Source organism: Mus musculus, chromosome 4 (genome assembly GCF_000001635.26).
Source record: "Mus musculus strain C57BL/6J chromosome 4, GRCm38.p6 C57BL/6J".
Classification (NCBI taxonomy): Eukaryota; Metazoa; Chordata; class Mammalia; order Rodentia; family Muridae; genus Mus; species Mus musculus.
Window position 1 is genome coordinate 154,310,414 of NC_000070.6, and position 15,628 is coordinate 154,326,041.

Genomic DNA, 15,628 nt, shown 5'->3' on the forward strand with positions numbered 1-15,628 from the left:
GGTATTTAATCTCAGGCCCACCCTGAGAAGTGGGTATGGTTTTACTCATCCACTTTCTGCCATGACAGTTAATGCCTTAAAACCATAGACTGCCTCTTTTCATTGGGACCCACTGCAGAGAGCCATGGAGAAGGCCTTTGCCTATAGAGTTACTGTCTAGTCTCCTGTAGGCTTCTCTGAACTCCCAGCTATGACTGCCACCAAGCCCAAGCCTGCCACTGCACATCAAGCCAAGGACTGTCCCTGTGGGACCAGCTGAAGTCCCCTCACCCCACGCCCCAGCCAGATCCAGTCCAAAGGCTCTCACTCTGCCCTCAGCTCTTTCGTGACTCCCAGCAGCTCCTGGATGTCCCAGAATCTGAGAACCAGATGGCTTCAGTCTCGTCGCAGGCTGGGGGACTCCTGAACCAGCTCCGGCTGTCCTGTGCCTCAGACTAAGCTTCCCCACCCCAGGAGCGGTGTCCTTGGGCTTCCTTATGGCCAAGCACCCACCTGGAGACAGTGTGGGGTAAGTGCAGTCAACTCTTGCATTCTGGCTCCATGAGCGGACCATGCCCTGTGGTGGCACAGACTCAGGACCCAAAAACCCGACAGACTCCCATGCTACAGATGTGTGCAGCTGTGATGGGAAACATCTGTCCACCATTTGATCTAGCAGTTGTGACTCCCATTATTTACTCCCATTATTATAACAGTGTTGGAAACGTCCACTCATGTAAAACCCTGTTCTCAAGGGTTTATGTTATCATTATTTATAATTGCCTACATGGGAGGCAGCCAAGGTGTCCTTCAACAGGTGGGAGGCTGAGTAAACTGTGGAATATCCCAGTGTGGAATATCATTCAGTGCTCAAAAGATATGCGTTGTCAATCTATGAGAAAATACCAGGGAATCTTAATGTGTGCTGCTAAGTGCAAGAGGCCAGGCTGCTTGGCTGCATGCTGTGTGAACAGCACACTGTGATGATCTGAAAAGGTGGAATTATAGAGAAAAATGAAAAGGCCAGTGTCGCCAGAGATTATGGAGAGGAGTTGCTATAGGGTTCCCAGAAAGCATGGCCCTGAGACAGTTGTCAGAGTCCACAGGCCTTACATTAGCAGCAGAACCACACAGTAGGTACAGGTGACATTGTGGCAGTGTTTGTCCATGTTTGTAACAAACTAATCACTGATAGGTCTTAGGTCCATCCTGGGGACTGCTCAGGGGCCTGGGTATGAGCTAAACCTCTCTTATTTCTGAGCAACTTTGTTGTGAGCCTAAAATGGCTCTAAAAATATTAATTCCTGGGTCTGGAGAGATGGCACAGTGTTTAAAAGCACTTGTTCTTACAGAGGACCTGAGTTAAATTCATAGTACTGCACAGCTTTGGGGTCATGCACACACAGTCCAGTGCACTAAAGAGCCTGGAACCATGCACACACAGCACACGGCATTACAAAGCCTGGAATCATGCACACACAGTATACTGCACTGCAGAGTCTGGGATCATGCACACACAGTATACTGCATTGCAGAGCCTGGGATCATGCACACACCGCACACTGCACTGCAGAGCCTAAGGTCATGGTCATGCACACATACCACACTGTACTGCAGAGCCTGGGGTCATGCACACACAGTATACTGCTCTGCAGAGCCTGGGGTCAGGCACACACAGCACACTGCACTGCAGAGCCTGAGGTCATGGTCATGCACACATACCACACTGCACGGCAGAGCCTGGGGTCAGGCACACACAGTACAGTGCACTGCAGAGCCTGGGGTCATGCACACACAGCACACTGCACTGCAGAGCCTGGGATCATGCACATACAGCACACTGCACTTCAGAGCCTGGGATCATGCACACACAGTATACTGCACTGCAGAGCCTGCGATCATGCACACACAGTACAGTGCACTGCAGAACCTGGGGTCATGCACACACAGTATACTGCTCTGCAGAGCCTGGGGTCAGGAACACACAGTACAATGCACTGCAGAGCCTGGGATCATGCACACACCGCACACTGCACTGCAGAGCCTGGGATCATGCACATACAGCACACTGCACTGCATAGCCTGAGGTCAGGCACACACAGCACACTGCACTGCAGAGCTTTGGGGTCTTACACACACAGTACAGTGCACTACAGAGTCTGGGATCATGCACACACAGCACACTGCACTGCAGGCTTGGGGTCATGCACACACAGCATACTGCACTGCAGAGCCTAAGGTCATGGTCATGCACAGTACACTGCACTGCAGAGCTTTGGGGTCATGCATACACAGCACACTATACACTGCAGAGTTTTGGCTGAAGAATTTGCATTGAAAACCCTGATCCCACTCTGCCACCTCTGTTTCTGTAACCTGGTTTCCTGGGGTGGGGGTTAGGAATACAGGAGCTACAAAACCTACCTAGGGTCTACTCCTACTCATGGGTGCTCCAGCCCCTCTGCAAGGCCATTGGCCCCACCTTGGATCTGTGGAATCTAGCCTCTGTGGTTCTAGCCTCCTCTGCCCTTTGCCCTTGGAGTAGGTGGAGTTGTGGAATGGCCTTGTCCAACGTGGCAGGAAGATGTGATGTTTTCCCCATCAGGGCTGTAGTCTAGGCTCATGGCTGGGGACCCCTAATGTCTCAGAGCCCATTGGGCAATCTACATAACAGGCCTTTGCTTTCTCTATTGCAGAAAGACACAGCCCTGGCCCTGGCTATTGTACCCCAAAGCATGACACAGCTTGTGCAGTGGAAACTTTTGCTGCATGAGAAATAAGGTTTAAGGATCCCTAAAATAGCTTCCCTGCAAATGGCCAGCAGTTCCTTGGCCCAGAGGGGAGCCGAAGGGGAATGAAAAGCCCCTCTCTTCCCAGAAAACAGATTCTTCTTTGACACATTTTTTTTCTCCTCTTAATGCCCCATCCCCCTTTTCCAAAATGGGGCCTTTTTCCTCAGTCTTTTATGTGGGGACTGGGCTGTGAGAAGACAGAGTCCACTTGTCAGCAATCTTCTGTCAGCCCCTGTTCCCGTTCCCTCTGGGGTTCTCTCAACAATACAGCCATTATCGGCCCCTCTCAGATTCCATTGAGTTTTCCTCTCTCTCCAGGGCTAATGAGGAGCAAGGCTGCCAGGTTGGACAAAATGGGACAGTTTTCACTCCACTGGAGCCCCAGAGTGGTGAGCTCTGGGAAACACCATTATGGGGGATCTGTGGGTCACTATCATGGCGTTTGGGAGAGGCACTTTTGGGGGTGTGGTCTTCAGTTAGCTTTGAGATTCACGGTGAACGGAAATGTACTTCCCAAGAGCGTTTCACGCCACCCTGGGCTTCAGGATCCTGGGCAAGCGCCAACGCTGACCATCCAGGCTTATGATCTCACTGGCAGTTCGTCAATCACGGTGGGGAGGAAACAACCTGCACTCCACCCACGCCCACTGCACTCCACTTGGTGGTGTTAAGAAAATATAAGGGCTCGGCACCCCTGATTTGGGTTGAGGATCTTATGCCAAGATCAACTTCCATTTCTTCTTTTCTGGCAGCCTCAAGGAACTGCTGATGAGGGAACCTCAGAGCCCTGCTCCTGGAGATATGTTTCAGAGCCTGTCCTGGTCCCTAGGAGAGATTTTGGAAATCTCGAGAGTCGGAGAATCATTGTTTAGGGAAGGTTCAAAGAGCAAACCATTCACCCCTCCATCCATCCATCCATATCCATCCACCCATCCATCCATCCATCCATCCATCCATCCATATCCATCCATCCACCCATCCATCCATATCCATCCATCCATATCCATCCATCCATATCCATCCATTCATCCACCCATCCATCCACCCACCCATCCATCCATCCATCCATATCCACCCATCCATCCATCATCCATCCACCCACCCACCCATCCATCCATCCATATCCACCCATCCATCCATCATCCATCCACCCACCCACCCATCCATCCATCCATCCATCCATTGATCAATCCACCTATCCTATCCATTGAGCCACCTATCCACCCATCCATCCACCTACCCATACATTCATCCATCAATCACCCATCATCCATCTATCCATCCATCTATCTACAACCCATTCACCCATCTACCTATTCATCCATCCATCCATCCATCCATCTATCCATCCATCTACTTATTCACCCATTCATCTATCCATCCATCCACTTACCATTTATCCTCCCATCCACCACCTACCCATCCATATATAAATCCATCCTCAATCTGTCCTTCCACCCATCCATCCATCCATCCATCCATCCATCCATCCATCCATCCATCCACCCATCCACTTCTCCACTGCCCTGCCCATCCCATCCCTTCACCTACCATCTATTCATTCACCCCCTGCCATCATTCACTCCCCCACCCACTTATTCCCTGGTGCAGTAGCCTTCCTCTGTCTGTATCTAGGCTGGTGCAGGCACCAAGAGCTCTGCATGGAGGACCCTCTTCCAGAGCAGAGGATGCCATGAGTCAGGAGATCCTTTCTGTCTTGAGGCCCAATCACCTGCAAGCACTTCTAAGCTGTTGATTAGAGTCTAGATACCTGTCTTGTGTCCAACAGTGTATTGGTGTAACACTTGGGGAAGGATGGTGACTTGGTGGGGTGGGGTGGGAGGTGTGAGGCTCATGTGACCCATCACTGAAGTCTGATGGAAGAGGAAAAGCCAAAGGTGAGGCCAGTGGCTAGAGTGAGTGCGGAGGCAGCTGGATATTCAAGGTAGGGAAAAGGACACAGAAGGCAAAGAGTGGTGGGAGGTCAAAGGGCAGCTCCAGGTGTCATGCATTTTCAAGGTCAATTTCATTAGCCCAGGCCACTCAATACAGGGTCTTTTAAATAAGCAACATCATTTATGTGTGCATGTCTATGAGTGTGTGCATGCAGTGGCATATGTGTGGAGGTTAAAGGAAAACTTGAGGTAGTCAACTCTTTCCTGCTATCCTGTGGCTCCTCGGGGATCAAGCACCTTTACCTCTGAGCTTTCTCAGCAGCCCTGAACAAGTGCTCTTAAGAGGTCACCCTGGATAGCTGCTGGAAGGCAGACCTGCAACCTTGGTGTTGCATCAAAAGCATTTACTGCTTGGCACTACTGCCCCAAAACAGCCAGACTTGCTTTGGAAGAAAAGAGAGAGAGAATGGGTAACTCGCCTGGGGCAAGGAGGAGCCAAGAGCCAGGGAGAAAACCAGAGCCCCTGGGCAGAGATGGATGGTGGCTGTTGTGACTATTCACCAGAGATGTGAGCTAGCCCCAGCCTTACAAGGTGCAGAAGGAGTGGGAGCAGGAGCGCGGAGCGTGCCACGCGGACTTGGGGCAGCTGCACTTGGACCTTGGCATTTACCTTTTCAGGTTAGTTCATCCCAAGGCTTCTCCACCAGGGCAGGATCAAGTTGGGGATCAGACGGTGGAGGAGGCAGACTGCAGGGGGATATCCCTGGGCCTCCATAAGAGAGGCATTCTGGGTGAGTCAGGAGAGCCCCCCTGCTCCCCAGTAGCCCTAGGGTTTTTGCTCTCCCCATTCATCTGCTGGGGCAGCTCCAGGCCTAGCTGGGTGAAATACAAACGGAGTGAGCGCACCCAGGGTGTGTGCCCGAGTGGAAAGGATGGCTTTGTATAGTGCTCAGACCCACTAAGTCTAAGCTTGAGGGGGTCACAGCCCTCCTATCCTCCAGAGGACAGGGGTTCCCTTAATGAAGCTTGCAGGCACCGAGGCTTAGAAAAACACACAGATTTATTGCATATCAATCTCGTGTATAAATTCATTGTAGCATCGGAAAGATTACATTTGGTATCCAGTCAGTCCTATTCTACAGCATTGACCTCAAAGCCAGGCCCTCCTGGCTTTTACCTCACAGAAACCTCTACACAAGTACATTTGTCTTTGCCATAAGCCTCAGAATGAGATCTGCAAAAAAAAAAAAAAAAAAAAAAAATCACATTTGACTATTCTCAAGCCGCGTCTTCTCGATTCACGATTCTCTCACGGCGATTTCCATAGTCACCAGGAACTGTGGTCCATTTTTTTTTCTTTTTATCTTTTTCTTGTGGGCGTTTTGGGACTCCTGGCCCTGACTTAGACCTAATCACATATTCAATAAGTGCATCTACGGGATTTTCCTCATCATAAGAATTCCACAAACAGACACAATAATGACCGCTAAACACGAGCCATGCACAGCTTTATCAACACAACAGCAATTTACAGGGAAGGGGGCAGGGCAGACACCAGCCCCCTCCTTAATGGTTTTTTAATTTTCTTTTTTAACGTTATATGGAAACCAGACATTTACATTTGATTCCTTTCTCAACACTATATAGTTCTAAAAGGAAAAAAAAAAAAACCCAACAACAACAAAAACAGAAACAGAAACGAACTGAATCCGATCTGAATGTAACAATGGCAACTCTCATACAGGGTGGAGATTCTCGCGGGTGTCAGGGATATATATATATATTTATATTTATATTTATATACTATTGGTTCAAAGTACACACATACAGCACACATGCACACACACACACACCACGCACCACCACACGCACAGGCTTTAAGTTACGTATTCTGACACCAGGGCCCCCCTTTCCCCACACTGAAGAGAGTAGCTGCGCTGTGGGAGACACTGAGGAAACCCCCAGCTTCCCCCAGTTGCAAGGGGATCAATCGCACATCTAAAGACTCAACCTTTCCCCCTCCTAGAAGTGAGGATGTGAATTGGTGACAGACAGACAATGGCTGGAATGGTGGGGGAAGTGACCTTGTCTGGGGAGAATTCAAGAATGTCTTGTCACAGTATCGCTCAGGGCTAGGGACAGTCTTCATGGCTTTCGATACCCGGCTGATCTCCGTGGACAGGGATGTCCCAGTGTCTACTGGCAGGAGGGAGCGCTGTCTGTCCCAGGCCTCTCCACCCTCCTGTCCCAGCAACAGCTCGGAGGCCTTTTCTTCCCTACCTCGAACGGCACAGTGAACAGCTCAGTAGGTCTCAGCCACTTGGGCAGGGACAGGGACCACAATCCAGTGCTTTGAGCTTCGAGTCTAAAACACGTGATATGTATTTAAGCAAGTGCTTCGCAGACACTCACTGTGGAGGCAGATGAGGGAGAGGAAGCCAAGAGCTCTGGGTCTGGACCCTGGGAGGCAGAGGGGTCAGGTCAGTCTGGGTCTGGGTAGATTACCTGCTCTCCCCGGCCTTGGAGAGTAGGGCCCCACAGGCTTGGCCATGTCATGCTCTCCCATTACTGAGGTTTACACCCTGGGTTTGCACAGGGATGTACGGGGTCTTACTCATGCAGGATCTACCTTCCTGCAGGACAGTGAAGCCCTGCGTTTCCTACCTGATCATCCTAGGTGTGGCAGCAATGACAGGGCCTAAGTGTGGCCTTGCCCGGGGCTAGAGGGAATGCAAGCTAGGTGGCCTCCCGATGAATGAATTTCTATTTGAGGAGGCAAGTGCAAACAATGGAAAGTATCATTGGGAAACAATCGTGGCTGAACCTCTGCCCTGCCCCTCTATCCTGCACAGCAACAGGCAAGAGAGCCAAGTTAATGGTCTGGTTCTCCAGTGGCCAAGACCTTTGAACTCACACCTGGTCCAGCTTCCTGACTCTGAGAGGGTCTCCTGTACCTGATCTGATGCTTGCTTGAGCCAGCTGGGCACTATTAAGACTGCAGAGACGCCAGGTGGGCAGAGCTCACTGGTTGAGGGCAATGCAGAGTAGAGGCAGAATATCTGGAACTCAGTGCAGAAAATCAAGTGCTGTCTTTGTCGGGGGTGGCAAGCAAGGACGGAGTCCTTCAAATTCCAAGTGCTGGGCCCAAGGGGATGACTGTTCAGGATAACCTGAGTTTGGAATCATCACTTTGTGGGGGCAAAGCATTTAACTCAGCACAGATGGGACTCTTGGGTTAGAGATGGACAGGGGTTGTGCGTGCCAGAGGATGAGAAGGGAGCCTTTAGCTGCTCTGCTGCTGTCAAAAAGGTCCACAGAAGATCCCCATCCAGATAGACTCCCCGTACCGGAGAGAGAAAGTCATACCGCGGGGGAAAAAAAAAGCACACACCTTGCTCTTTCTGAGAAGAAAGCATATAATTTGGGGTTTACAAAAGTGGGGCATGTATATCTGAGGTTGAACTTACACAGGACTAGCTCCCACCTAGAGGAAACTGGGATTCTCAAGCCGAGGCCTGGCCCGCCATGGAGATGATGTCACGAACCCATGAGAAGCATGAGCAGTTAGACCTACGAATCCTTACCACTGGACCATGGCAAGTTCCTCTGCAGAGTGTCCCTGCTGCCTCAGGCCGTCCAGTGTGCACTCGAGAGTGTGCTTCTGAGCACGGCACAGGACTGACTGTTCCATGCTATGTCACTGAGATTCACCGCAACCTGCAGGGGAATGGTGTCTTCTGGGATATCCCCATCACGGATCCCAGCGTAGCCTGGACCACTGAGCATCAGCAAAGATGACGGTCTTTGTCCCAGAACGGCCTTAGCAAATATAAAAGATCTGTGCTTGGATGTTTAAGTTGCTCCCAGAGGGAACCGCTGACAGGCCCACGGCATGACACGCGTGCTCCGAGTTTGCTGACGCTCACACAATCACAATCTCTTGTAGTTTTAAATGACAACCCAGGCGGTCTCTGTTCCTTCTTATCTTGTTGGGATATGCCCCCCTCCTTCCAAACAATAAAATAAATAGAACACTTGTCTTAAAATGTAACTGAAACTCAAATTTAACAAAATCATATGATTGTCTGGTAAGTGGGCAGTGGTGACCGTGGAACTCCTGGAGGGAGGGACACAGGGGTATTTGGCACATTAACACCGCCCCGCTCCCTGGGTACCGATCACACAGCACACAACCTTATCACACGGTTTGGTCCTTCACTACATACTTATATTAACATCATTTCTTCAGAATAAGTTGTCCAATGCCAAAAATACTGTTAAGGAAGAAATAAAATAAGGAAAGAAATGAATTAGAAAAAAAAATTACAAGTTATATACAGATTAAGGTAAATTCCATCAGGAAAAGAAATTATTTGAAATTGGCCCCTATGGGATAATTTAAAGCCCATCCAAGCAGAGAAGTAGACACGTTCTGACCGTCCCAAATGAGTGAGGCATCCGGTCTTGGGGTCTGTACTGTCTCTGTTCTTTGCTGTGGCAGGTCCCCTGGATCTTCCTCCTGTCCCCGTCCTATTCTCACCAGGAACCCACACAAAGAGCAGAAGTGGCGACTGTGTGATTGATCTGGAGTCTTAGGCACAGGTAGTGCTTGGTGTCCTGGAGTGGAGTAGCAGGTGGGCAGGCGTCCCACACTCAGTGGCCATGGGGAGGGCATCAGCCTGCCAGGGTTGGGGAGGGTAGAAGGCTGGAGGCCTCCACATGGCCCAGAGCCCTGCCTTCAGAAGAGCAGCAGTCAAGGCCAGTGCTGCTGCTGAAGGGGAAGATCCTTAGGTGTCCAGCATGGAAGACCTGAGCCACTGGCTCCCGACTTCCCCATACAATTGGGGAGGGTCTTGGGTGGGACCCGTGGATTCCTCTGCAGAGCACACAGGGCAAGGCGACCTCTTTCTCCTGGCCTCCCTCTGCAAACCTGCAGCCAGGCACCACGTCCATGAATTCTTGTGTAGTCAGCATCTGACTTAGCAGAGTGGCTCCATGCCCCTTATCCTGTGTCGGGCACACTGGAATCACCTTGGCTTATACAAACAGGTCAGAGATAGAAAAAAAATTCTCCATTATTTACATTATAAAGGGCACACCCGAGCCGTACTCGATGTCCTGGCAGGTGTGGGTTTGCCAATAAGCTGAAATTCCAAAGCGATGCAAAATTACTTTTAAAAAAACATTTTGCAAGTCTTTTTTTTTTTTTTTTGATTTTTAAAAAATACCGTCTATTTTTTTTAAAACCCACATGCTTAAATAGACTCTATAGTCAATAAGATTACCAAAAGGCTTAATCATGTGATTCTCATTATAAAAATCATTGATGAGGTCTCTCTCCATAGCACTTGCCCACGTCTTTCCGATTTCCTCTTTCATACCATGCAGTTGCCTGGATGTGGCCAACTGGCTCCTGCTGGGATAGAGACCCCACCCTTGCCCACGAGTTTTCTGATCCATGGCTCCTGTGAGCAGCTCCTGGGTGGCCCGTGCACCGCACCCACTGCAGATCGTGTCCTTGAGGCCAGTTCTGAGAGGTGATGAAGGCCAGCGGCTACTCAAGGGACCTTCGGGTTCTGAGTTTCAATGGAGAAGCTGGACTTTGCAAAGTGGAGGTGTTGAGGGTGGGGGGCTGCTCCCTGGCCCCTTCTCCATCTCCTGCAGCTGGTACCCTGGCTTTGGACTCTGGCCCTGGGGCCTCCAGGACCTCAGAGGTGGTTGATGGGGTTAAAGGCTCCGGACTCTGACGAGGGTCCTGTGATGTTCAACCAAGCATCCAGTGAGCTCTGGGAGGGGGCGTGGAGAGGAGTGTCTTCAGAGAGGGACAGCATCATTGCATATGCCTGGGGGACACAGCACACACAGGACAGGTGAGGGGCATCCTAGATAGGTAGGCCTGAGCCTTGCCTCACCAGCTGTACCCAACCTGTCCAGCTCCGCCCCTGCCCTCTCCTCCCTCACCCCACCCAGTCTAGATAGAGAAAGAGAAGCAAAGGCATTAGAGAGGCTCAGACTCCTCTGGCTTGGGAGAGGGAGACAGGAGTACATGAGAGGAGAGGGGACCTTTCCTGCCCAGAGTGACACCAGGACACACAGTAGTCCCTCTAGAGGTCTCTGTGCCTGCGGGGATCTCTTGACCTCTTGGGATGCTCCCTTGCAATTGCATCTCCACCTCCCCCCGACCCTTGGTTTCTCTGCCTAGTGACTGGCAAAAGCTGATGAACAGATGTCTGCTACGGGACATCCTGGGGATTGGCAGGAGTTATTCCTGATTCTGTGCTAGTGAGACTGCCATTGTCTAGTGGGACTCTGAATGACCGTGGTGGGCTGCTGTTTGGAGCAGAGTGGGTAGTGTCTCTGAGCTGTTGCAATTCTAAGGTAATCTGTTGTGTTTGCTAGTTTGGGACAATCATGGGGCATCCTCCTGCCTCAAACTCAGGACAGGAGGTGCCAGGGCTGAAGGCTGTGTGCAGCATAGTATGTGAGTTACAGGTGGGCGCTGGGGATGCCCAGTATAGATCCCCCATACCTCTGAGCAAACACTAGACAGAAGTAGTTAGAGACGAAGACAGACACGCAGACGAATTGGGGTGAAAGTATTTAGGTGGTGCTGGGAAGGCTGGAATGAGAGCCAAGCCCCTTTTGATGTCCCAACAATGGGGTCTAGAGTCCTGTAGCCACTGTCCCTGAGATGTGAACACAGGAGTGCCCAGGACAAGCCTGCACATACCCTCAAGGACCCTGTGTTAGCTCCAGCTTAGAAACCGGGACCACCTGATGGAGACTTTTCCTAAAACAGCAAGGTAGTCACCCATCCTGGTTCAGACCAGAGATGGGGAGACCCAGAAGCTGGAGGAGGGAACAGAACCCGATAGAGATGCTCCGGACTGGGGCTGGGATAGGAAGACCAGGAAAACGGCCCTCACTCATGATATGAGAGCTATCTCACGCTAATCCGTCTTCCAAGCCCCATCTGCTCTCCACCAGGCTGCTGGAGGCTCACAGCTACGGGCTGTCTCTTCAGACAATGAAGTGGGCATGGGGGCTGTGGATCGGAATGTCCGTCCTCCAGCCATGGGAGAGCTACAGCCAGAGTTCTCAGGTATCCTATGGTGAGGAGGCATGGCGGCTGCCTGCTGTCTAAGCCAAGTGGGAATGGGAGGAGGGACGAGGGCTCTGCTGGGTACCTACCTGGTTCTTAGCCTGCCTGTACAGGGTTTGTTTTAAAACCTCAGAATCTAAGGTGGAATTAAGCACATCTTTAACTTCAAATGCTTCCTCAGCTGCTCTGCGGAGATCCAGCCCCTTCCCAAAGGTCGGCGTCGGCTCCAAAGCTAACAGGCCGCCTCCTCGCTCCTCAACACACCTGCGCCAAGGACCAGGGAGAGGGGCCTGGGGTCAGCTCTTTGGCCACTGGTGGCATCTCTCTGGTGCTTCATGGCTGGTCCCCGTGCCTGCATGCATGCCACGGGTCTCCACGAGCCACATGCACAAGGAGACAGACACACTGACACACAGACACCTAGATGGGAAGCCACACAGATGTAGGAGAGCGGACAGGCGCGAGCAGGAAGGGTGAGTGGGTGCACACGTCACAGGCAGCAGGCAAGCTGGGCTTAGGGATGAAGGGTTCAGAAGGAGACTTTCATTTTCTGAGAGGGTCCTGGCTGCCCTACCCACCCCCAGGACCAAGGTGCTGGGGAAAAAAATGCTGGCTCCAGAGGGCCAGCCCAAGGCATCTCAAATGCTGGGAATGTTAACCGTTGCTGAAAGTAACTGGTAAACAGTTAGGACATAAGAAGTAGCTCTGGCCTGGCCAACTTCTAAAATCATGGGTGCTGGGCTACAGCCCCGCCAGAGGCTGGACCCTGCTGCCCCAAGTGGATGTGGACATCTGCACAGCAGAGCCAGGCTCCCGAGTCAGGGTCAGCAGAGTACACCCTTCCCTTCCTTTTCCCCACTCGAAGCTTCTGGACACCCTACCGGGAGCATAGACCCAGGGTCCTGAACTCTGGCTAGCATCACCCTAAGCCTAGTGCCAAAGCCTTGTGGTAGTAGCACCTTCTGAGCAGAGGTGAGACCAGGCTGGAGGAGATGGCTACTGAATGGTCACCCTGTATTCAGGTTCTCCCTCCCAGCCCATCCCCCAGCACTTGGCCACGCCCACCTCCGGGTATGGTCAAAGCCCATGGTCAGGCTGGGTGGTTCCTCATCCTCTTCATCTTCATAGACTCCTTGGGGCTCAGGTGTGGGGGACACCGTGTCCTCCTGTGACTTCCCGGCTAAGCTGTCATCATCCTCTTCCTCCAGCTCCTCCTCTTCCTCCTCCTCTACGTCCTCTGGCTTTGCACTGGCTGAGCCTGGACACGGTGGGTTGCTGTCCAGGTCTTGGATCTCAGGCCTGTAATGACAGGTGAAGAAATTGGCCGTGTTCAGGGGGTCTTCCTTCTCACTAAAGGTGGCTATCCCCGTTTGCCTTCCCGGCCCTCCAAAAGGAGCTGGCATCCGTGGTTACGGGTCCAAAGGCAACTGTCCACTCCCTCAGTCCCTGAGGAGTGAGAGACAGAGAGATGGGATTCAGGGTAGGGTCCCTGAGGAGTGGATACCAGGCCACTTGGATGCTACACACACGTGCCCCTAGGACACTGGTGTGAGAGAATGTCCAGGTCCCATCCTGCTCGGGACTCTGTGATACCCATCTGTGATACCCATCTGTGATACCCATCTGTGCTTGCACCGCCCAAGGGGATAATGATTTAAGGTTGCAGAACCTGGGGAGTGAGGGCTGGGTTTAGGCTGCTGCTGTTGCTGCTTACAGGACACATGGTCAAGGAGGGCTGGCATCAGGGAATGTTGGTCAGGCCTTGCAGCCCAGGCTCTAACTCAAGAGCCTCTAGGGTCTCTGGAGCCTCCACAGATTTCTGACATTTTCTTAATGTCTTTGAGTCTCTCTCAGACCTTGGTCCTTTGTCCTCAGGGTGTGTGTGTATGTGTGTGTGTCTTTTCCCCTTTCCCTCTCTCTTTCCTTCTCCCTTCCCCCTTCTTCCTCCCTCCCCCTCTTTTTCTCTTACACACAAAGACACACACACACACACACACACACAGGGTCTATGAGTGTAATCATATGTGTGTACACAGAGGTCAAAGGTCAATCACCTGTGTCCTCCTTGGTCACTATCCACCGTGAGGGTCTCTCACTGGTCTGGGCTTACTTATTTAGCTACTGGGTGACCAGCAAGCCCCAGGGGTATCTGACCTGCACTGGGCATGTGGTATATGTGTTATACTATGCTCATTCATTCATTCATTCATTTTTTTGAAATAGGACTTATTTGTGTAGCCCTGGCTGTCCTGGAACTCACTCTGTAGACCAGACTGGCCTCGAACTCAGAAATCTGCCTGCCTCTGCCTCCCAAGTGCTGGGATTAAAGGCATGCGCTACCACTGCCTGCTGCTTATTCTTTTTTTTTTTTTAAGGTGTATTTATTTATTTTATGTATATGAGTTCACTGTTGCTCTCTTCAGACACACCAGAAGAGGGCATCTGATCCCATTACAGATGGTTGTGAGCCACCATGTGGTTGCTGGAAATTGAACTCAGAACCTCTGGAAGAGCAGCTAGTGTTCTTATCCATTGAACTATCTCTTCAGCTCCCACCCCCTTAAACACACACACACACACACACACACACACACACACACACACACACACGGATTTTGAGGCTTGAACTCAGACCCCTATGCTTGCAAAACAAATGCTCTACCAACTGAGCCATGTGTTCAAGCCTCTGGGTGAGATTTTTTTTTTTTAAAAAGATTTTATCTTTTTCTGTTTGTAGATGTGTGGATGCCCACAGATCCCGAAAGAGAGTGTTGAATCGGATGGAGCTGGAGTTACAGGCGACTGTGAACTGCTTGGTATGAGTTTTGGGAAGCAAACTCTAGTCCTCTGCAAGATCAGCTTGATTCCTAATCATGAGTCTCCTATCTAGGCTCTGGGAAAGACTTCTGTGCACTGGTTCCTTACTAACGAGAGTGAGCAGCCAGATCTAGTTCCTTCAAGGAACACCACCAGTTTGGTTCCTGTTCAAGTCAATGACCATAACTTGTGGGCCAGGACATGGCCATCTTGCCAGGGTCCACACCAGCAATGGACACAGCAAAAGGCAACCAGTTCTTGAATCCCATGTCTAGAGCTCCTAGTTCTTTCTGGCCTTCATTTCTACTCAGCTCTGGGGGCCTGACTGGGCAGTGCCTGTGGTCTTGGGGGAGAGAGGGGTCCAGTCATTATCACTGAAGGTGGCATTTTAGTGGACTGACTTGCACAGTGGTGTCATTCTGTTGCAGTTGCAGGCTGACTCCACCCATGACGCTACCTCCCGCCATGCTTCCCAGACAGGCAGAATCTTGACAGATCTTGAGGCTTCCTATGTCCCTGGCTTCTAGTCACTTGTGTTGGGGGCCAGCCAAGCCTATGTTAAGTTCACCTCCTGGCACCGGAAGGCTCTAGCTAGGTGGTGGGTCTGGATCCTGTCACCCTGCAGTGGCAGTGGAAGAGAATTCAGTCCTGACAGATCCAAGGACAGGAAGAGCCCTGGGTGCCACACTCACTGGGTAGCTGGGGTGGTAAAGCTAGCCCTGCTGGCTGGTCTTGGGCGGGGCTAGAGGAATCCTGCTGTTTGGAAGCAGATTTTATGCTTTCTTTTCTTGCCTGCTCACTCTCTGGTATGTGCTGCCCAGCAGGGACCCTAGCGGATTGGTGTCAGCTTCAAGAAGGAGGGCAGCTTCTCTGGTGGAGGCAGGAACGCTGCCTTAGAGGCAGCTATGCTTAGCATGCTGACTGACATGGCTCACAGCAGCAGCAGGAAGGGACAGTCCCAGGGTCAGAGAAGCAAAAGGCTGAGAGATCAAGATACATCACAGCTGGGAGTTCTGAGGGAAGATCTGGTGTCTCCCACAGTC

At 51.4% G+C, this 15,628-nt stretch overlaps 1 protein-coding gene across 11 annotated transcripts in view; it reads right to left on the minus strand.

Moving 5' to 3' along the window:
* Positions 1-5,708: 5,708 nt before the first annotated feature.
* Prdm16 (PR domain containing 16) overlaps positions 5,709-15,628 on the minus strand; it is a 321,239-nt gene continuing 311,319 nt past the window's right edge. For 7 of the 11 annotated variants that reach the window (XM_006539174.4, XM_006539175.4, XM_006539173.4 and 4 more), the window contains 3 exons: positions 12,834-13,067; positions 11,858-12,032; positions 5,709-10,509 (listed from right to left, as the gene is read on the minus strand). In XM_006539174.4, the coding sequence (XP_006539237.1) occupies positions 10,375-10,509; positions 11,858-12,032; positions 12,834-13,067 (544 nt within the window). In that variant the 3' untranslated portion in view covers positions 5,709-10,374. The remainder of the gene's footprint in view (positions 10,510-11,857; positions 12,033-12,833; positions 13,068-15,628) is intronic. The other 4 variants (NM_001291026.1, NM_027504.3, NM_001177995.1 and 1 more) reach the window with 2 other exon arrangements.